Source organism: Hippocampus bargibanti, linkage group LG04 (genome assembly GCF_051943395.1).
Source record: "Hippocampus bargibanti isolate YZ-2025 linkage group LG04, ASM5194339v1, whole genome shotgun sequence".
NCBI lineage: Eukaryota > Metazoa > Chordata > Actinopteri > Syngnathiformes > Syngnathidae > Hippocampus > Hippocampus bargibanti.
Genome location: NC_142737.1, coordinates 29,554,889 through 29,576,476, shown reverse-complemented (window position 1 = coordinate 29,576,476; position 21,588 = coordinate 29,554,889). Strand labels below are relative to the sequence as shown.

Sequence of the window (21,588 nt, the reverse complement as noted above, 5' to 3'; positions counted from 1 at the left end):
TAGTGGAGCTGACTGGTGGCCTTTATTGCGAGGATCCTTTAGATGTCTCACTCCAAAGCTGGCCACCAAGACAACAGTCCACTTTGGACACAGCTGTCTTCTAAATCACATTCTTTTCTAACTTAGTCCAAACTCTGCACTCAGGATGCTTTACTGCACTATTAGTCTGCGCTGGATCTTTTCCACATTGTTTGTGGTCTGCAGCACTGCGGTGATGGTGAGTTGTGCTCTGCCCTCACGTCAGAATTTCATACAAGTATTGCACACCGACTCCATGTTTCTTTCAGTACTGTATATTGTTGGCTGACCTCCGACCCTGCTCCTTAGGCAGATGACGAATGCCCTCCCGTCTGCTCCTGTGCTGCTTCATCCCCAGTGTGTGCCACGGGTGTCAGCTGGGTGAACGACCGCTGCGGCTGTTGTAAAATATGTGCCAGGCAGTTCAATGAAGACTGCAGCGCTGCTCAGCCCTGCGATCACATCAAGGGGCTACGCTGCCATCTCGGGGCTGGAGGAGACCCCGAGAGAGGACTGTGCCGAGGTAAGGGTGAAGATGGAGCGTCTGATCTGGCTTTTTTGTAATGTAATCTCACGCTGAAAGCAAATAAACTTCAATTTCACGCAGTCCTGTGCAAATTAATACTGTATCCAATTTATGTGTGATTTTCTGAATCAAAAAATAAATTATTTTGACGAAGATGATAATATTGAAAGAAGAATGGTCAATTTTCTGCATTAAAGTGATGGGATCCAAATACTTATTATGATCCATCCATCCATTTTTCCAGACCGCTTTATCCTCATTTGGGCCTATCCCAGGCGTCTCCGCCCACTAGGCGGGGGATACCCTGAATTGGTGGCCAGCCTCACGACCTCTGCACTATGAAGTCGGAGTGCTAACCACTCGACGACTGGGCATTATTATTATTATTATTATTATTTTCCTTTCGGCTTTTCCCTTCAGGGGTCGCCACAGCGAATCAGTGTCCTCCATCTCAACCGGTTTTGTGCATCCTCTTCTGTCACACAAGCTACCTTCATGCCCTCTTTGACAACATCCATAGATCTATCACACCTGCCATTTTTCTCCAGCCGTTCCAGTCTGCCTTGACACGCTTCTTCACCTCTTTTCCACACTCTTCATTGCTTTGGACAGTTGACCCAAAAGTACTTAAAATCCTCCACCTTCTTTATATCTTCTCCCTGAAGCATCACTCTTGCACTTGGATCCCTCTCATTGACACACATATATTCCGTCTTGCTGCGGCTAATCTTCATTCCTTTCCTTTCCAGGGCATACCTCCATATCTCTAGTTTCTCCGCCACCTGTTCCCTGTTCTCGCGACAGATCACAATGTCATCTGCAAACATCATGGTACAAGGAGATTCTTGTCTAACATCGTCTGTCAGCCTGTCCATCACCATAGCAAATAAGAAGGGGCTCAGAGCTGACGCATGGTGGAGTCCCACCTCCACCTTGAATTCCTCAGTCACACCGACAGCACACCTCACAACTGTCTTACAGTCATGATACATGTCTTGCACCACTCTGACATACCTTTCTGTGACTCCAGACTTCCTCATGCAATACCACAGCTCTTCTCTGGGCACCCTGTCGTACGCTTTCTCCAGATCTACAAAGACACAATGCAATTCCTTCTGACATTCTCTGTACTTCTCTATCAGCATTCTTAACGCAAACACTGTCTGTCATACTCTTTTTTTGGCATGAAGCCATACTGCTGCTCACAAATGTTCACTTCTGCTCTTAGTCTAGCGTCAACTACTCTTTATTATTATTATTATTATTATTATTATTATTATTATTATTATTACAGTAAAGTCTCGTTATATCGATATTCTCGGGAGTCAGAAAAAATATCGATATAACCGGCCTTCTCCTTGCGTTCAGAGAAATAGTATCGTAATAAGCAGTACTATCGATATAACCGATATCGATATAACGAGACTTTACTGTATTACTATTAGTATTGGTAGTAGTAGCAGTAGTAGTAGTAGTAGTAGTAGTAGTAGTAGTAGTAGTAGTAGTAATAAATAAATAAATAAATAAATATATAAATAAATAAATAAATAAATTAATTACTTTTTTACTGGAACTCAAATACCTGATTGCACAAGTGACTGGATCCCCCCGGGCCCTCCCAAAGTCTCCTTTTGACCCCCCTCTATAACATTTTTTGTTATCCTGCTTGCAAATAAACTCCCGAAAAAGGATCAAAAGTGCAAATAGTTCAAAACACTTTGGAGCACTTTTGAGGGCAAGTCTATATGATATGGAAAAGGGAATGTTTCCCTCCACTGTGTCACCTGTAAATAGGTATGAAAAATCCCTGTTGTCATTGTCTCGTTTTGTGTTTTGCGCATGATGGAAGCTGAAGCTCGCGGTCTACCCTGCGAGTTCAACGGCCAGTTGTACCAGCACAGTGAGAACTTCCAGCTCAGCTGCCAGCACCAGTGCACATGTATGAATGGAGTGGTGGGCTGCATGCCCCTCTGTCCTCACCCAGTGCCGCTACACAACATGCACTGCTCACGGCCCCGGTTAGCATGGTCTGAAAACAGCTGCTGCGAGGAGTGGCTTTGTGACGATGACAACCACATCAGAGTGGAGCCCAGTGAAATGACACGCACTCCTCTGTCCGAGAGTCAGCCAAACCACATCAGTGCTTTTCTGCCACCCTACCCGCAGCCACCCCAGCCAACTGCGGCTGGTGGGACCGTGTTCAGAGGTAAAGCGTGCAGTGGTCTTCTTTGATTCCTTTCTGGTCATAAACAAAGTGAATTTGAGAGGAGAAAAAAGAATTGGCAAAATGTTTTTCCTCAGAACAGTTAGGCTAAACCACTGGTGTCAAAATCAAGGCCCAGGGGCCAAATCTGGCCCACCACATTTTATTCGGCCCGCGAAAGCAAATGACATATGTAGAGTGCCATGATGCTTACTCAAGTCGGAATCAAAATTTCAACTTGACCCACGTAAACCACAATAACCGTCATTATTTTTCACTTCAAATTTGAAAACGAGTTATTCATTAATTTGTTGTGTGGTCTATATGTAATATGTGGAGGGCATAAAATATTCTCATGACTTCCCTAAATTCTTAAGAGCCCCCAAGGGGAACATGTAACTGCAATGTTCCTCGTGGTAAAAAATGAGTTTGACACCCTTGAGCAAAACAATAATACACCTTTAATGATTAGAAAATGTTATTATATACTGTATATTAATAAAAATAAAATGTGAAAAAAAATCAACTTAACCTGATCATGTTGACAAGAAAGCTTTAAAGTCTCCTTTTTGTTGCCAATTCATAAGCATGACCATAATGATGTGCTAGAATTAGTTTAGTGTGGAAGGACTTGGGTGCCCTGACCTCCACGGCAATGAACACCAGACAGAAACTGTAGGCCAAATGCAGTCCAACATCTTGCCCAGACTAGATTTTTGCTGCAAAGTAGTGATAGGAACCTCGATTATTTAAATCAGTCGACTAAAACGATTCCTGGAAAAGATTTGTTTACCCGATTGTTCAATGAGTTCACATTTCTGGCTCCAGGTTCACATTCACTCTGTAATATGTTCACTGACTAAGAGACGCTGCATTCACAGATCAAAGGACACAGCGATTGGGAAGAGTCTTTGAGACAAAACTGAAACTCAATTTCGATCTCGTTTATGCCATCATGATCACCAGCTCACGAGCATGGGTGAGGTTGGCCACGTGGCTTTGCTGCTTCTTCACCATGACATCCATACAGAGTCCGCATCACAGCAGATGCTCCACTGTATTTTCTGTCAATGCCCTTTTCGATTGTTCCCTCACTGGTGAAAAGACCCCCACTCACATGAACTCCATGGCTGAGGGAAGGAACTCGTCCCAGACCTGCAAAGGGAACTTCACCCTGTTCCAACTGAGGTCTCATTTTTGAATGTGTTAATTTTCATTCCATGCCCTGCAATTGGCTAGAAACCAGTTCAGGGTGTCCTACGCCCACTGCTCAGAGACAATTGGGATAGGCTCCAGCACACCCGCGATCCCTGCGAAGTTAAGCGCATTCGAAAAAGGATGGATGCATTTTCATTTGAACGGCTTCACACTCAGCTGTGAACATCTCCAATTAGTTGGACCCCACTTGTCACGACAAGTGGGGTCACGTGTATTTGTTTGCATGTGGCTCGCCTGAAAATTAACCTTAAATGCAAAGACACTGATGCCAAAGTTAGTGTATTCCCATGTGGAGGAAACACTTTGAATTAGTCAAGGCAGGGTATTGATTGAATCCTTCAGTTTACAAGTCACAGCGTGCAGCAGTCCCACACTTGGACGGCATGTCTGCGGCTGAACTCTACTTCATAATTTCAGTTCTGCTGCAAAGCAGTGACCACTTAATCTGTATCTTCTATTTTTCCTTCCAGTGAGTTTAAATACCAGCTAACTCCCCTCATCCTACAAAATGTATGCACAGCTCTTGTAATTGAGACAATCTCCACTTAACGGTCTTTGTCCTTATCCTCTCGCAGAGATAACAACATTCCCAAAATCTAATTTGTTACTGGAGTCCAGCTGTCGCCCACAAACCACTGCCTGGACAGAATGCACCACCTCATGCGGGATGGGAATATCAAGTCGAATCACCAATCACAATCAAGACTGCCAACTGATTCAAGAAACTCGGCTTTGCCAGATCCGACAATGTCACCTGGAGCTTCCTCTGCCAATCAAGGTACAGTATGCACAGAAGCACCTCAGTGAGGAATATCAAAGATTTACTGGGTGATTACAGCACTATTCATTCACATTTAAAATGATTCCAGAATGTGATTTTTCAACTGTCGATGTCAGTGTGCGTAGCCTTCCTAAAGCCTTCCCAAAGACTTCTGTTTTTAGCGCTCTGTCCTCTTTTACAATCCAAAAAGGATAGTTGGTTCTTTTTAATGTCCTCACGAGTAAATTGAATGTTGATATCTACCGAGTTGGGGTGATCTGTGAAGGATTGAATTTCTTGTTTTTTAATTATGACGAAAGTATCGTCCACATATCTAAACCGGTGTCGTTGTTTTGTCCCCGCGAGGGATGTGAGGGCCTGTTTCTCCATTTCTTCCATATACAGATTAGCCACTATGGGTAAAACTGGTGAGCCCATAGCACAACCATGAATTTGTTTGTTAATTTTCTCCCTAAATTGAAAATACGTAGTATTAAGGCAGATTTCCAATAATTGGCAGTTTTGGTCCGGTTTAAGTTTGGTTCTTTCATGCAGAGAAACGTCCACCAGCAGTCTCGTCCTCACCACAGAGAGTGTTGCTGTGGTTGGGACAGATGTAAAGAGAGAAGTCACATCGTAAGATGCCAATGTTTCCTCAGGTTCCAATATGATAGGTCTTCGACACTCTCTACAAACCTTGGTGTTCTCTACGTGATATTCCGTGTTACCAACCAACGGAGCTAAGATAGTTTTTAAATATTTGGCTAAGTTGTATATAGAGGAGTCAATGCTACAAACAATGTGACCCGCATTGTCAGAAGATGGTCCATAGAATCTGAAGAAGCTCCTTGGGACTGGTTTGACTCAACCAGGTGGGAGCTCTTCACTGAGATTCATGGGGAGGACATTGATTCACTCACCGAGACCATCACGGACTACACTAACTTTGTGAACAAAACACCATACCCACCAGGACTGTGCAGTGTTTTTCCAACAACAAACCATGGATTAATCCCGGCATAAAAGCCCTCCTGAAGCAAAAGAAAAGGGCTTTTTTTTGTCGGGCAACAGAGTGGAACTGAAGGCTGTGCAGATCCAACTGAGGAGGAAGATCAGAGAGGGGAAGAAGGCCTACAGGATGAAAATGGAGGAGCAGCTGCAAGCCAGCAATGTCGCTGGTGTCTGGAAGGGCCTGAAAAACATCTCAGGCCATAAAAGCCCAGTGACATTGAACGGAAAAGACAAGGACTGGGCAGATGAACTCAACCGCTTTTTCAATCGGTTTGACAAGACTCCTGTCACCCCTGGCCCACCGTCAACTCCACCTGTAGCTGCACCTGCAGCTTGTCCTCGCCCACCTACGACCGCTGGCAAGCTCATCGCTGGACCCGCTACAGTTTGCCGACCAGCCCAGCATCGGTGTGGAGGATGCCATCATCTACCTCCTCCACTCGGCGTTGCTGCACCTGGAGAATGCTGGGAGCACGGTGAGGATCACGTTCTTCGATTTCTCCAGTGCCTTCAACACTGCGGGACAAGCTGCGGCATGCCGGAGTCGACCACCACCTCACATTCTGGATTACAGATTAACCCACAAACAGTATGTGAGGGTAAAGAACTGTGAGTCGGACAGGCTTCTCTGCAGCACCGGCGCGCCGCAGGGGACAGTCCTGGCTCCATTCCTGGCTCCATTCCTGTTCACCCTCTACACCTCGGACTTCAACTACAACACCCCAACCTGCAACCTTCAGAAGTTCTCTAACGACTCAGCTATTGTCGGCCTCATTACAGAGGGAGACGATCGGGAGTACAGGGGACTGACAAAGGACTTTGTGGACTGGTGCCAGCAGAATCACCTCCAGATCAACACCGGGAAAACCAAGGAGCTGGTAGCGGATTTCTGCAGGAAACAATCCTCAGTGGCACCGTTTAACATCCAGGGTTCGGACATTGAGAAGGTGACCTCCTACAAGTACCTGGGTGTTACTCTGATGCAATATGCCTTTCTTGATACTTGCACGATGTACAGTTTTTTATGAAACGGTTTTGCACATTGACATTTGCACAGTATACAGTTGCCATTGTTATTTTGTTTTGCTTAGAATATCTTGTTTTCTATCCTTTCACCTCCCCACCCCATCCCCTTTCAAATTGCTGCTGTGGACTGCAAATTTCCCCAATGTGGGACGAATAAAGGTTTTCTGATTCTGATTCTGAATAGGTCTGAGGGAGAACCCTTCTTTATGTATTTTTGGCAGGCCATAGATACATGGCCTGGCCTCTCCCGGGTATAATCTAAAATAGATCTGTTTGTCTATATGTTTTCCTTTCTCTAACTTTTGGAGAAGTCTATCATTTCTTTCTTGTATCTATTGGAAGGGTCCCTTTTTACTTGGTCATAAGTGTTAGAATCACTGATTAACCTATTTGTTTTGTCTTCATAAACCAATGTGTTGAGAAGCACTGTCTGCTGGCAAAATAGTAATATTTTCATCTTTTTGTAGAGTAGTTAACGCCTTTCTCTCTTCTCATGTTATGTTGGACGGAGGTGGTTTGGCACTACTGAGAAGGGCTGATATTTTAATGCGTAGATCATCTGCCTCTGCATACGAAAGTTTGTTATTTTTAATAGCCGATTCAGTAGCTGTGATGTAGTCTATTGTAGGGAATGTTTTATGAGTTACTGAGAAATTGAAATCTTTGGTTAGTAGAGCCTTTTCTGTCTCTGAGAGATCTCTGTTTGATCCAATTCTCCCTTGAAATCTGCTCATTCCTATTTTGTCCCGTGTTTACCAGTAGCTGTGATTGTTTCTGTAAAAGTAATTTTTGAAATTTACCCTTTTATCTCTCTTTGGTTTTGCTGTGGTGCCTCATGTATCCGGATTTAGTAAATTCACACACTTCCTGATAGATTTTGTCACGTTTTGCAAGGTGGTGATGGCGGGTGCGGATCCCAAAAAGCAGGCAGGAGGGAGCAGGAGGTTGTGTTTGATCAATTGTATTAAAATAAAGTCAGCAGGAACAAAATCTAAAACATCAAAATCATCTGAACAGAAAAAAATACAAAGTATCAAAAGAAAACCAAGTGTATAAGTCCGGCAAGGTTAAACAAACACATGCACAGCATACAATGCATGCGATTGCAGACAAAGCATGCAACAAACAATGAACCGACACCGGATGGTCGTGCTGGGAGTCCTTTTAAGTGTCACTGATTAAAACGACCAGCACCTGCGAGGCTGCAGACAGGGCTGACGTCGCTACCCGTTGGTCGCCAATCCGAACGTGGCAGTCCGCCACTGATCGGGACGACCAGCACCTGTGCAGGTGCAGGCGGTGCCGCGTCTTCGTCCACCCCAGGCCGAGTCCCATTCCCATCAGGCCGCCGCCCGTCGTATGCTGGAGAGGCAGCGGTTGCCGTCTCCACCATTGTTCCCTGGCGAGTGGACCTTTTGGGAGACTGTTGGGACTTCTGGAAGAAGCCCCTTGAAGGGGGGGTACTGTCATGATCTGGTTGGCGACCAACGGGTGGCGCTGTTGGCCCCGCCTGCACAGGTGCTGGTCGTCTCGATCAGTGGCGGACTGCCACGTTCGGATTGGCGACCAACGGGTAGCGACGTCAGCCCTGCCGGACTTTTACACTTGGTTTTCTTTTGACACTTTTTTTCTGTTCAGATGATTTTGATGTTTTAGATTTTGTTCCGGCTGACCTTTATTTTAATATAATTTGTCAAACAACCTCCTGCTCCCTCCTGCCTGCTTTTTGGGATCCGCACCCGCCATCACCACCTTGCAAACCGTAACAGATTTTGTGGGTAAATTCAGTTTGTAATCGCTGATAATAAATTTCTATTTCTGACTGTTTGTTTTTTATCTCTATGTTAAATCTCCTAATTCGCAAATTTAGCATTTTCCTAGTACAATTTTGTTTCATTTTATCAGCGAAGTATCCGGGTTCCAGGGGTGCTTGCTTAAAGCATTTAGGAATTAACCGGCTCTGTCTACATCTAAGATTTAATCTGAGGTGGTTCTTCAAGTCAGCTAATTTAAAAGTGGCCTTTTCTAAGTTACGTACCAGAAGAAGGATATCCCTCCCAAAGTTGGCGGCAATACGTCTGTGTAAGCTTTCAGTCGTACAGGACTGTTCCATCGATGGAAAGGTTTCTTCAGCCGTCATCTGTACTTCTTTGAAGGTGTCGGACGTTTCGCTTCTTATCCAAGATGCTTCTTCAGCGAACTAAAGTCTTACTGGTAGTTTTGGCCCGATATATATATATATCCTTACTGTCCAGACATGGCGGTGCCGGACTCTGTCTTGATACGTAGACATCAACATTAAATTTACTCGCGAGTACATTAAAGAGAACCAACTAGCCTTTTTGGATTGTAAAGTAATTATAAAAGAGGACAGAGCGCTAAAAACAGAAGTCTTAAGGAAGGCTACGCACACTGAGCAATACTTACTTTTCGATTCTAACCACCGTCTACAACACAAACAAGGAGTTATCAGAACCCTCCAGCATAGGGCTAAATTAATACCAACAAGCGTTGAAGGTAGAGAAAAGGAGTCAAAACACATCAGGAGAGCACACACAAACTGTGGGTATCCCCAGTGGTCGTTTAACAAATGTCTGAAGGAAAGAATAGGGAATGAAACCAAGAATTCTGAAGATATAAAAAGGAGAGGAGTAGCAGTACCTTACATTGCAGGAGTTTCTAAACTACAAAGAGTCCTTTGGCAACACAAAATTCCTACTATTTCAAACCGATAAACACTTTCAGGCGAAAAACAAAGTAATGTAGTCTATTCAATACACTGTCTCATCTCATCTCATTTTCCATACTGCTTATTCCTCATTAGGGTCGCGGAGGTTGCTGGAGCCTATCTCAGATGTCTTCGGGCATGAGGCGGGGGACACCCTGAATTGGTTGCCAGCCAATCGCAGGGCACACAAAGACGTACAACAGTCACTCTCACACTCACACCTAGGGCTAATTTGGAGTGGTCAATCTGGCTGCCATGCATGTTTTTGGAGTGTGGGAGGAAACCGGAGGACCTGGAGAAAACCCACGCGGGTCCGGGGAAAACATGCAAACTCCACACAGGGAGACCGGACCGGGACGCGAACCGGCGACGTCTGCACTGTGAAGCCGGTGTGCTAACCACTCGACTACGGGGCCGCCCTCAATACATTGTATGAATGAAAATTGTAAAGAGCAATACATTGGGGAGACTAAGCAAATTCTCAAAAAGAGACTTTATCAACATCGCAGAGATAATACTAGTGGGCCTCAACCAGCAGTACATATCCACCTAAAAGCTAGCAACCACTCATTTGACGACAATGAGGTTAAAATCTTAACGAAATAACATAGATGGTTTGAAAGGGGAGTAAAAGAAGCGAATTTCATAAAACAGCTAAATCCGTCACTAAACCGATACGGTGGTGTGAGGTTCAATTTGGATCGTTCGTACAATAGCATGCTTAGGTAACATAGGATTAGCAATGCTGATGAGGTGATACCGGAGCAAGTGGGGCAATCAGGCCAGTCGTTAGTCAGGACAATAGGAACAATCAGTGGAGCCGCAGGGAGTAGTCCTCCGCTCCCCCCCCCCCCCCCCCCCCCCCCCCCCAGGGACCTATCATAGCAGAGTCCGACACCGCCATGTCTGGACAGTAGGGATATATATAGGGCCACTACCAGTAAGACTTTAGTTCACCGAAGAAGCATCTTGGATAAGAAGCGAAACGTCTGACACCTTCAAAGAAGTACAGATGACAGCAGAAGAAACCTTTCCATCGATGGACCACTCCTGTACGACTGAGAGCTTACACAGATGTATTTTTCAACTGTGTTCTCAGCAGGGGAAGCGGTGCCAGAGAACAGTTCGCCCGCAGGAACCAGTTCATATCACTTTTGCCGGATGCTCCACAGTCCAGCTCTACCACCCTCGCAGCTGTGGATCTTGCCTCGATGGCCGCTGCTGCTGGCCCTCGGTAACCCGCACAGTACGGCTGCGCTTCCATTGCCTGGACGGAGACAGCTTCTTCAGAAATATTATGTGGATTCTACGCTGCAGCTGCAGTAAAAACTGCCACACACACACTCTGCCCTTCAGCTCATCGCTTAGGCTCCACAATGACATTCACACGTTTAGGCCTTGAGGTGATCAGTTCTGGCTTGGATGACATTCCACCAACCCGTTTTACCCCATCAATGCGAGCATTCCTTCCTACCTTGGCAAAATAAACGCTGTACTTTAAGCTTCCTGCAACAATGGCGTAAGTTTATCTACCTTACAGGAGTGGTGTATGACCTCTCAATCACAAGAGCAGATCAGAGAAGAACACATGTAAAAGCTCTATTAGACATTTGGCAGAAAGCGTGGATTTATTTTTATCCCTTTTAATTTATTTGTACATATTTCTTCATGTTTTCTATTTCCACAGATGGTCATACGATGTCTTGTCTTTCAGAGTTGTAAGATTGGTAAGAGAATATTTGAAGGGGGAATGATTTTGTGTTACAGTTTAAAGATATTGGATCCATAACATAATTTCTGACCAGTGACGTGCAGTCAGTGGAGGCAGGGGAGGCAGTGCCTCACCTGTCATCATGGAAAGCTGTCATGGAAATATCAAATGAAAAAATAAATTAAACAGTTATATGTATTTAGTGATTTGTACTTTAAAGTTCTTGTCCATTTAACTTCACCGTTTTAGGATGTTTTTCAAAATCGCTGAATTTTCACATTTACCGTTCAAATACTAAGTAGAGACGAGCGGTGAGGCAGCAGCCGGCTGAGCCTCACCATGGATTGCGCAATCACTATGCTTACTGTGCTGGCTTGCTCTGCAGTGAGACCGCATTGCTGTCCTTCTGCATATCGCTATTAACGCGTTCAAACACGTTTAGTATATTGGATTGGATATGCCTTTATTAGTCTCACAGTAGAGAAATTTACATTTCACAGCAGCAAAGTGATGAATGAACTGAATTTCTACACTTTAGCTGGTGTATATAATGTAGAGTCATTGTACATTATAAACACTGCACTACAGTGTTTCTTTTGTTTTATTTTTATCAAAACGCTGTGCGTAGATGAGGCAAACAGTTCTCCCGCCTCATGACAGGCAGGGGGCGCTTGTGATTCCAGAGATACTTCTTACTCCACGTCTGCAGAATAATAGAATTAGAGACAGAAAGCTACAGTAAACAGTTAGCAAGTAAAGTGCAACCCTGCAGTCATTTTTTCGTGTTGTTTGGCCTCACTTTCAGAATGGAGGATTACATATCTAAATTGAAAGAATTTTCTAAACTGGACTTTCAATCGAAGCAGGAGGTAATAATTAAAGGAAGACCAACACCGGAGCTAAAAGGTTTGCTTCAGACAACGGGAGACAATAATCGGTCTTTTCAGGCGGACTGGTACACGCGAAAAGGCTGGCTGTGTGGATGTCCAGCAAGAAACCGCCTTTTCTGCTTTTTCTGCCTTCTGTTCTCAAATTGTGACAATGTCTGGACTCAAATGGGATATTGCGACCTAAAAAATTTACAACGGAGCCTCATCAAAAATGAGCGAAGACTCAACATCAGCATCGACAATGCTAAGGTGAAGGAGAAGCGGGAGCTTTTAAAAGATCTCATCAATGCCACCTGCTTCCTTGCCAAACAACAGCTGGCATTTCGTGGAAATGATGAAAGTAAAGGCTCCGCTAATCGTGGCTACTATGTTGAACTATTACATGCTTTCGCTAGCGAGTCATTTTGGGTCATCCACTGTATTTTCTAGCCTGTGAAACAGAATACAGAACGATTTAATTGAAGCAGTTGGTGATGTCATTAGAAATGACATTAAAAAGGAGATCGGTGCAGCCCAATTTGTTGCTGTAGAAATAGACGAGGTTGTCATTCTCAGCACTGAAAACATACAGTCGGAACAGGACTGATCAAGGACGACTTTCTTCACTGGCAGTCATCTCCGTTGAGACAGAGAGACTTTTAAAACTGAAGAAAGATAAGGAAGGCTCCTACAAAGAAGTTATCGATGCCTTTCTTCAGAAGGAGCGGCGCATGGACTAAAGGTAACACGATAAAAAAGTTTTTTTTAATTATTTTTTTCTATGCTACAGTTTGTATACAGTATATAAAAAATGCTGACATGAAATTTTAAACAAAATACGTTAACTGTTGCCAATCAAATGGTGAATAAACTACTCTGTAGAGTTCATATGTTTGTAAATCGGACTATGATGACGTCAGTGCCTCACCAGCCATGAACCTCACCGCACGTCACTGTTTCTGACATACGACCGTGTCCATACTTCACGTATCATTTGTAAAATGATAACCTTGTTTTTTTTAGATCACCTCATTTTTCAGGGTGTGAAATTTAGCATCCATTGTGTGTTGAAGTATACCATGGGGAACGCCAATAAAAATGACTTAAAGTGTCCAAAATCTGCAAAAAATGAGCTGCGAATTGGCATTTTCAGAAAGTCCCACCCCCAGTTCGTGACGTCACGCCAAGATGTCTTGCATTGCTGGAGAATCAAAACAATGGCTTAAGATTCGGAGAATATGCTTTCTTGTTACACATCCAGTTTTGAATATGATTCAAATAGTACATGTACATACATACATGTTTGCAATTGATTAAAGAAGTCCTTCTGTGTCATTTTGAGGCATCTGGACTGCAATGTAGCGTCCCATTAAACAGTCAGAAAATGGCGACCAAGCTCTGTGTGAGGAATTAATCAACCCGTTTCCACAGGCTGATGAATTCCTTATATGTAGCTTGGTCGCCCTCTTCTGGCTCTTTTTTGTGCAACATGACACTTTCAGACCAAACAAGCACAGCAAAATGCATTGACGTGATGGAAGGACTGCTACAATGTGTCCTTTTTTCCATCAGGGGCGTTCCTTCAGTGACGTCACGTACGGACTCGTCACCAACTCAAAAACAAGACTTTCGGAATATTCAGCGCGAGTCTTAAAACGTAAAATATAGCTATATGCGGTCGAATCTTTGTAAAATACGCTCAGTAGAAGTCATTTGAAGCCATTTTACAAATTATTGACTTGTCCGGAGACATCGGTTGTCCTTTAAATTTCAAAGTTAAAGTTTCACAGTTTTATTTTCTCCACAGTCTTGCTTTACATCGCAGACCCATGTGAAATTTTATTCAACTCACAATCACACGCGCACGCACACGCGCACTCACACTCACACACACACACACACACACACACACGGAAGCATGCACGCAGACAGACAGACACACGCACACGCGCGTGCGCACACACACACACACACACGCAGACACTCATACACACACGTGGAAGCATGCACGCAGACAGACTCACGCGCACACACCCACACACACAAACACACGCACATACATGCGCACACTCGCCGACATGCACACAGACACAGACACACATACCCACACATACGCACACACACACATACACGCACACAGACACACACACACAAGCACACTAATGGGTTTATTTTGATCGTTCATCCCTGATTCATTGCTTCTACCGGCATTGATGGCAGAGGATGGTTAAATCATCAGGAAGCCAGGTGTTGAACAGAAAATTGGTTTAATCTTGAAGAGAGCGGAGACATCGCGGTGTCGGCTAAGAGGAGGCCTGAAGAGAGAGAGAGAGAGAGACGAACTGGAATGGGAGAGCATGTATACGGCGCACAGTGTGTGACGCGATAGGATGTGACGTAATGTAGATGCGACGTCATGTTAAGGAAGGCAGGATATGATGTATCAGCAGGTCCAAAATGTAAACAAAGATTAGAAAGCGATGTTTAAAGATGTTTGGATAGCGAATTACCCCAACACACACGCACACGCACACACACAGACACACATACATTTTTTTTTTCCAAGATGGCGGCGCGTGCACACGCAGCGGCTCCTCTCTCTCCCGGCAAATTGTTTTTATTTCGTGTTTATTATGTTTGTCCCACTCGTGTAAATGTCCGTCTCCGTTTGCCTCGCTATACCCGAGGCGTACCTACTCCCGTGAGGTTCTGCTCGACATCGGCAGTTCATTTTTAAAACCAAAACCAGCTGAAGCAGAAGTGCTACGCAAGCATGGATTGCTCAGAGAGTCGGCTCGTCCACTGACCCCCACTCTTCCACCGACCCCCACTCCTGCACCCAACCCAGAGTGGAGGCGCCACAAGCGCTGTATGAGGAAACAGAAGAGGGGAAAGCGTGGAGGTATCCGCATTAGGCTCGCGGCTAACCCTCACCGGCCGTCCATCCCTATCATTACGCTGGCTAACGTGCGCTCGCTGGACAATAAAATGGACTACATCAGACTTCTCCGCTCAACTTCAAAGACCGTGGGTGAGTGTTGCGCCCTTGTGTTTGTGGAAACATGGCTGCATACCGGACAGTGCCATCCAGCTAGCCCAGCTAACTAGCTTCCGGGCAGACAGAGCGCTCGTCGAGAGGGGGAAGACTCGTGGCGGGGGACTCTGTGTTTACATCAGTGATGCCTGGTGCCGCAACGCTGTTGTGGTATGCAAACACTGTTCACCACTGATGGAGCTTATGGTCATAAAATGTCGGCCATTCTACCTGCCGAGGGAATTTAGTGGCATACTGCTGGTAGCAGTTTACATCCCCCCGAGCTCAATTAACAACAGGAGCGCTGCATTGAATGAACTCTACCAGCACGTAAGCGAGCAACAGACAGCCCACCCAGGTGCTTTCCTTATCTTGGCTGGCGATTTCAACCATGCCCACCCGAAAAGCGTTTTTCCACAACTCCATGGACACATTAACTTTCCGACTAGAGCTAACAACATTCTGGACAATGTTTTCACCACACACAAAGGAGCCTACAAAGCCTACCCCCTCCCTCACCTAGGAGCTTCGGACCACTCCACTATCATGTTAATGCCCGCATTCAGGCCACTTGTCAAAGTCGTCAAACCAGTCAAGAAGCAGATAAGGGTGTGGCCTGATGGGTCGTCAGAGGCACTCAAAGACTGCTTCTCCAACACTGACTGGAACATGTTCAGACAAGCGGCCACATACAACAACACCACCGACCTCCAAGAGTACACAGACTCTGTTACCTCCTACATGAGCAAGTGCATGGATGACGTGACTGTCACCAGATCTGTCACCATCCTGGCCAACGGGTGAAGTCCACAGGCTCCATAGGGCTCGGAACGCTGCCTACAAAGCTGGCGATGAGCTGGGCCTGAGAACAGCCAGGGCCAACCTGTCACGTGGCATCAGGATGGCCTAGAGACAGCACTCCAGGAGGATCGCCAACTACTTCAGAGACAGCAGAGACACCAGGAACCTGTGGCGTGGGATACAGACCATCTCAGAGTACAAGCCTTTTCCACAGACCTGCGAGAACTCCACCACTCTGCTGAATCAGCTGAACGACTTCTTCACCCGCTTCGAGGCAGACAATAGCACTCCAGCACAGAAGACCCCACCACCTCCCGGCGAACAGGTGCTGACACTGTCCTAGGACAGCGTGAGGCGATCCCTCAGAGGGACCAACCCACGAAAAGCCCCGGGTCCCGACGGCATTCCTGGCCGCTTTCTGAGAGACTGCGCTGTGGAGCTCACAGATGTCTTCACGGACATCTTCAACACATCTCTGAGCCAGGCTGTTGTGCCCACGTGCCTCAAAGCCACCACCATTATCCCGGTCCCTAAGAAGTCGTCCCTCACCTGCCACAATGACTCCCGCCCCGTCGCACTCACTCCCATCCTCATGAAGTGCTTCGAGCGGCTAGTTATGAACCACATCAAGGCTGCCCCCCGCCCCCAACCATGACCCCTTCCAGTTTGCATATCGGCCCAACCGCTCTACTGATGATGCCATCTCCACTGCTCTCCACACAGCGCTCACCCACCTGGAGACCAGAGACTCCTAGGTCAGAATGCTGTTCATCGACTTCAGCTCAGCATTCAACACAATCATCCCCCAACAGCTCACCGATAAACTGAGCAAACTGGGGATCAGCACCTCCCTGTGCAACTAGCTGCTGGACTTCCTGACGGGGAGACCACAGGCAGTCAGAGTTGGCGACAACACTTCCAGCACCATCACGCTGAACACAGGGGCCCCCCAGGGGTGTGTGCTGAGCCCCCTCTTCTTCACTCTGCTCACGCACGACTGCTCACCATCATCACCCAGCTCCAACCTCTTCATAAAGTTTGCGGATGACACGACTGTGGTGGGCCTCATCAACAACGACGAGGAGACAGACTACAGGGACGAGGTCAGCCGCCTGGCCACGTTGTGCAAGGACAACAATCTCCGTCTGAATGTGGAGAAGACGAAGGAGATTGTGTGGACTTCAGGAGAGTGCGCCCCCAGCATGCTCCACTAACCATCGACGGTGCTGCAGTGGAGAGAGTGAGCAGCACCAAGTTCCTGGGAGTGCACATATCCGAAGACCTGTCCTGGAGCCACAACACGGCATTAATCGCCAAGAGATCCCACCAGCGCATGTACTTCCTCCGCAAGCTTAAAAGAGTTGGAGCCCCGACCCCCATGATGACCTCCTTTTACCGCGGTACCATCTAGAGCATCCTGACCAGCTGTATCACCGTGTGGTATGGCGCCTGCACCATGTCCTGCCGTAAGACTGCAGCGCATCGTGAGGACAGCTGAGAAGATCATCGGTGTCTCCCCCCCCCCCCCCCCCCCTTTAGGACATCTACAACACCCGCCTCACCCGCAGAGCCATCAGGATCGCTGGCGATCCCACACACCCGTCCCACAGCCTCTTCAGCCTGCTGCCATCGGGTAGGAGACTGCGGAGTCTCCGAGCCAAGACCAGCAGGCTCAAGGACAGTTTCTGCCACCAGGCAGTCCGGAGACTGAACTCCGCCGGGCGTACAACTTCCAGAACCTCTCTGCCCGGGTGGCCGACAACTTTTTCCAGAAAAAAAAGAAAGATTTCTATTTTTCAAATCAAACGTTTGCTTCATTCCGATTTCGAAATATTTGTTCGGGTTGAAATTTCGGAATTTCGATTCGTTTGGAAATTTTTAATTTTGATTAGCTTGGCAATTGACATACTCGGCAGCGAATCAGAAGCCTGCATCGAATAACTTCGTGCTTCTGGCTACATTTGCATATCATTTTCAAAAGTAGACGCACAGAGAGAAGAGAAATTGACAAGTGATTAGGAATCAAGCCAAAACCTCAGCCCCAGAAGATAGACTCAAAAGAAGCTAACAAAATTTATGACGCTACAAAACGTACATTGAGGGCATGGTGGAAAGAGGAGTTTACGTGGCTTGCAGCAGACGACGCAACGCAAATATTGCACTGTGCAACCCGCCGGGAAGTGCATGGACAAACGATAACTGGAGCAAAATCATCAGCAAAGGATATTTACGACAAATTAAGCAAGGGAGTATTTGTGGTAGGTACATCATTACTTAATTTTAAAGTGTTGTTCTGTTATATATTCTGATCATCAATCCTTAATACTTTGCAACAACATTTTTTTTTTGCAATTAGTTTAGTAAACTGGTAGATTGTATTTCAAGTTGTGAAAATCGGGCAGGCAACTTTATGGCCGGGCGGGCAACTTTTCAGAGTTGTCTGCCCTGGTGTCCGCTAACTTTTTGTCATGAGTTTCAGACACTGCACACACATATGCAAGCATGCACGCAGACAGACAGAAAGACACACACTCATGCACGCGCACACACACATAAAGACAGACACACACACACATGCAAGCATGCACGTCGTAGACAGACGCACACACACGCGCACACACACACCCACACTCATGCACGCACACACACACACACACACACACACTCACATGCACGTACACACACACATACACACACACACACTTAAGCACACACACACGCACACAAACAGCCACATGCACACACACAGCCACACGCACACAGAAACACGCATACACGCAGACACACACACACATGCAAGCATGCACGTCGTAGACAGACGCACACACACGCGCACACACACACACTCATGCACGCACACACACACACACATACACACACACACACACATGCACACGCACACACACACACACACTTAAGCACACACACACGCACACAAACAGCCACATGCACACACACAGCCACACGCACACAGACACACGCATACACACAGACACGTTTTTGCCACATGGTGCCAATTTCAAACATGAAAAAAAACATATTTATGAAACTAATAAAAATTTGATTTTAGGACCCAATTTTTTTGTAGCCTGTGCTCACTCAGAAATCACTTTAAAACGGCATAATTCTTGATTTAATTTTTCCAGGTTTTTCGCAACTCCGTAGGGACTTAACGAATCATGTCAAACCAAAACTACCAGCAGGTGGCGCTTATTTTTTTCAAGAGGCAATATTTAGAGCCTCTAAGGTCAGCAATTGTGTTTTGCAGGAGCCATGATCGTATATTTTTTAGAATTCTACATTTTGAACACATAAATTGTGAAGTATTTTGTTCACATGCACAACTGGGTCCAAGCCCCCTCCCATTTTCTGACACGATATCCGACAGAATAATCAAGCACCAGATGTAGGTCTGCCAGGTTCTGTCACAACCAAAAGTTTGACTGCATCCAGTATTGGTCTTTTCAGTGTGCTATTCTTGTCCTCCTCCCACTCCCCTTGTGCAAGATTAGATTAGATCACATTACATTACATTACATTACATTAACCTTTATTAGACTCACAGTGGAGAAATTCACAAATATTGTTCTGAATTTACAATTATTTTCTGTGTCAACATGAATATATAGTGACATGTATGACACCAATGGTCTACATTTTCAGGAAGGCATCGAACAAAACATACTTTGACCTAAAAAAAAATTAAAGTCATAAACATACCAGATGATTGTGGCGATGATGTTGATGTAGGAGCACATTTTGTCATATAGTGTCAACACATAGTTTTTTCTGAGAAACAGAGGAAACACAGATAAAACTTGAAATTCTTGCCCTTAAACTGGGACAAACTTCCCCTTTCCAGAGCGATGAGTACTTAGCTCATTTTTGCAAGCTGCAATGTCCTCTCCGCCAGCCGATAAATATTGACGGTGCACTCTGATATCATGGCCTAGGAATTCTGCCAGCTCGTCCATTTCATTGTCTTTTAAATTGAGAACTTTGGACATTGTGGCCATGTGCTTTCTCAATTTTGTGGAAGACAATGCTTCCAGTTTAGGGCTATCTGACGAAAGTGTAACTTTTGCAAGTTCTCCCCAATGTCTCCTACTTGTGTCTTCTTTGAGTTTTGTTTGATATATGTATATATCAAAAATTGAAGCTTTACGTCTACCCACAGCTCTGCAGATAACAGGTCATGTGTCTGAAACCTGGAAGAGATTCAAACAACGTTATGAACTGTAATGTTTGTGATTGGACCTGATGAAGAGTGCTAAGATGAAAGCATCTGTGTCCTTCTACGTTGTGGGAGAACAAGCTCTAGAGGTCTACAATAACTTCACATTTAGTTCAGAGGATGACAAGATGAAGCTTTCAAAATAATGGAAACGTTTGAAGCTTACTGCATTCCGAAATGTGACGTTTGAAAGGTACAGATTCTTCATGTGTACAGACGGTTGAAGAAACTAGCGACCAAAATGCAAATGAGCTGAGAAGACGTGAAATCAGTGGATTAACAGAATCACCGATCAAAGACAGATAATAAACTCAGAGAAAAGCTCCTCAGATAATCAGATCTAGGCCTGGAGAAAGCCTTCGTACTGTGTAGAGCCACTGATTCTGGACCTGGAGAAAGCTTTAGCACCGTGTAGAGCTGCTGAGACTGTGCAATCACAGGCTAAAGAGCTGATAAACTATGCTCGCTGCAATGTGGATGCAGTGGAAAGAAATGTACACAGATTCTACAAAAACAAGATGTGTGATGTGAAATAAGGAGTGAGACCAAACAAAAATCGGATATCCATACAAAAATCTTGTACTGTTTGTGGTACGCAACATCCCTGAAGCAACATCCAGCATATGGGAAAATATGGAAAAAACTGTGACAAAGCTAATAAATATGCTTGTTGCTGCAAGATCCAAACAAAGAAAGGCAAAGTAGATGCAGTAGATGATCAATATGAAGTTGAGGAACTTTATGTGAATGCTGTAAAAGATGAAAGAGCAGAAAAAGATTGGATCACTACACTGAAAGTGAACAAAATCTATCTAAAATTCAAATTGGATACTGGAGCCAATGCGAATGTCATGTCAGGGACTGATTTCATGAAGATCAGACTGAGATCAAAAATAAAAAGGGCAAACATGAAAGTCATAGTTTATGTGGGTGCAGTCATTCGAAAAAAGGGAAAAGGCATCATGAATGTTACACACAAAGGCCAATTATATAAGCTATCCTTCATGATGCAGAGAAGGAAGGTAGACATACTGTTGTGTAAAAAAGGAAATCACATGTTAAACTTGACTTTACATGCAGTAGAGACTTGAAAGGGTTAATCCGATCAGCCGGTGAGTGGGTGTGGCTGTGGAGTTAAATGCTGTCTGAACCAGGTGGCTCTTGTTAGCCAAGGGAGACACGCCGCCGGTGAGTCCACATGTTGCATTTCCATGTCTACCTTTCTGTTGATTTAAACTCAAATAATGTCAAAGTAGTGATTGAAATGATTGTGAATGAGTTGCATTCATGTCCTGTGTTTCTATTTGTAGGTTTATGACCTACTTCACTGCTCGTCTACCAAACAAAAAGAACCAATGTATTCAAAACTCAATCAACAATAAATAACGAGAGTGAGTTGAGTTGTATCAGTGTGTCTCTCTGGCATCCCTTTCGGTGGGAAAACGTGGA

The 21,588-nt window shown here is 45.2% G+C and overlaps 1 protein-coding gene across 2 annotated transcripts; it reads left to right on the top strand.

Moving 5' to 3' along the window:
- Nucleotides 1–11,376, top strand: ccn1l2 (cellular communication network factor 1, like 2). Of its 2 annotated transcripts, XM_088995569.1 has the most exons (6): nucleotides 43–95; nucleotides 127–217; nucleotides 328–541; nucleotides 2,394–2,750; nucleotides 4,541–4,743; nucleotides 10,590–11,376. In XM_088995569.1, the coding sequence occupies exons 1-6, from the start codon at nucleotides 43–45 to the stop codon at nucleotides 10,890–10,892; spliced, it is 1,221 nt and encodes a 406-aa protein (XP_088851695.1). In that variant the 3' UTR covers nucleotides 10,893–11,376. The 2 variants fall into 2 exon arrangements, with proteins under 2 accessions (XP_088851694.1, XP_088851695.1); XM_088995568.1 differs by having other exon boundaries at nucleotides 1–217.
- The last annotated feature ends 10,212 nt before the right edge of the window (nucleotides 11,377–21,588 follow it).

Excerpts from the sequence above, each read along its gene's own strand:
- ccn1l2 (XM_088995569.1), top strand. The coding sequence starts at position 43 with ATGTCTCACTCCAAAGCTGGCCACCAAGACAACAGTCCACTTTGGACA. Across the intron at positions 96-126 it reads AGTCCACTTTGGACACAGCT|TCCAAACTCTGCACTCAGGA; the intron begins GTCTTCTAAATC and ends TTTCTAACTTAG. Across the intron at positions 542-2,393 it reads CGAGAGAGGACTGTGCCGAG|CTGAAGCTCGCGGTCTACCC; the intron begins GTAAGGGTGAAG and ends GCATGATGGAAG.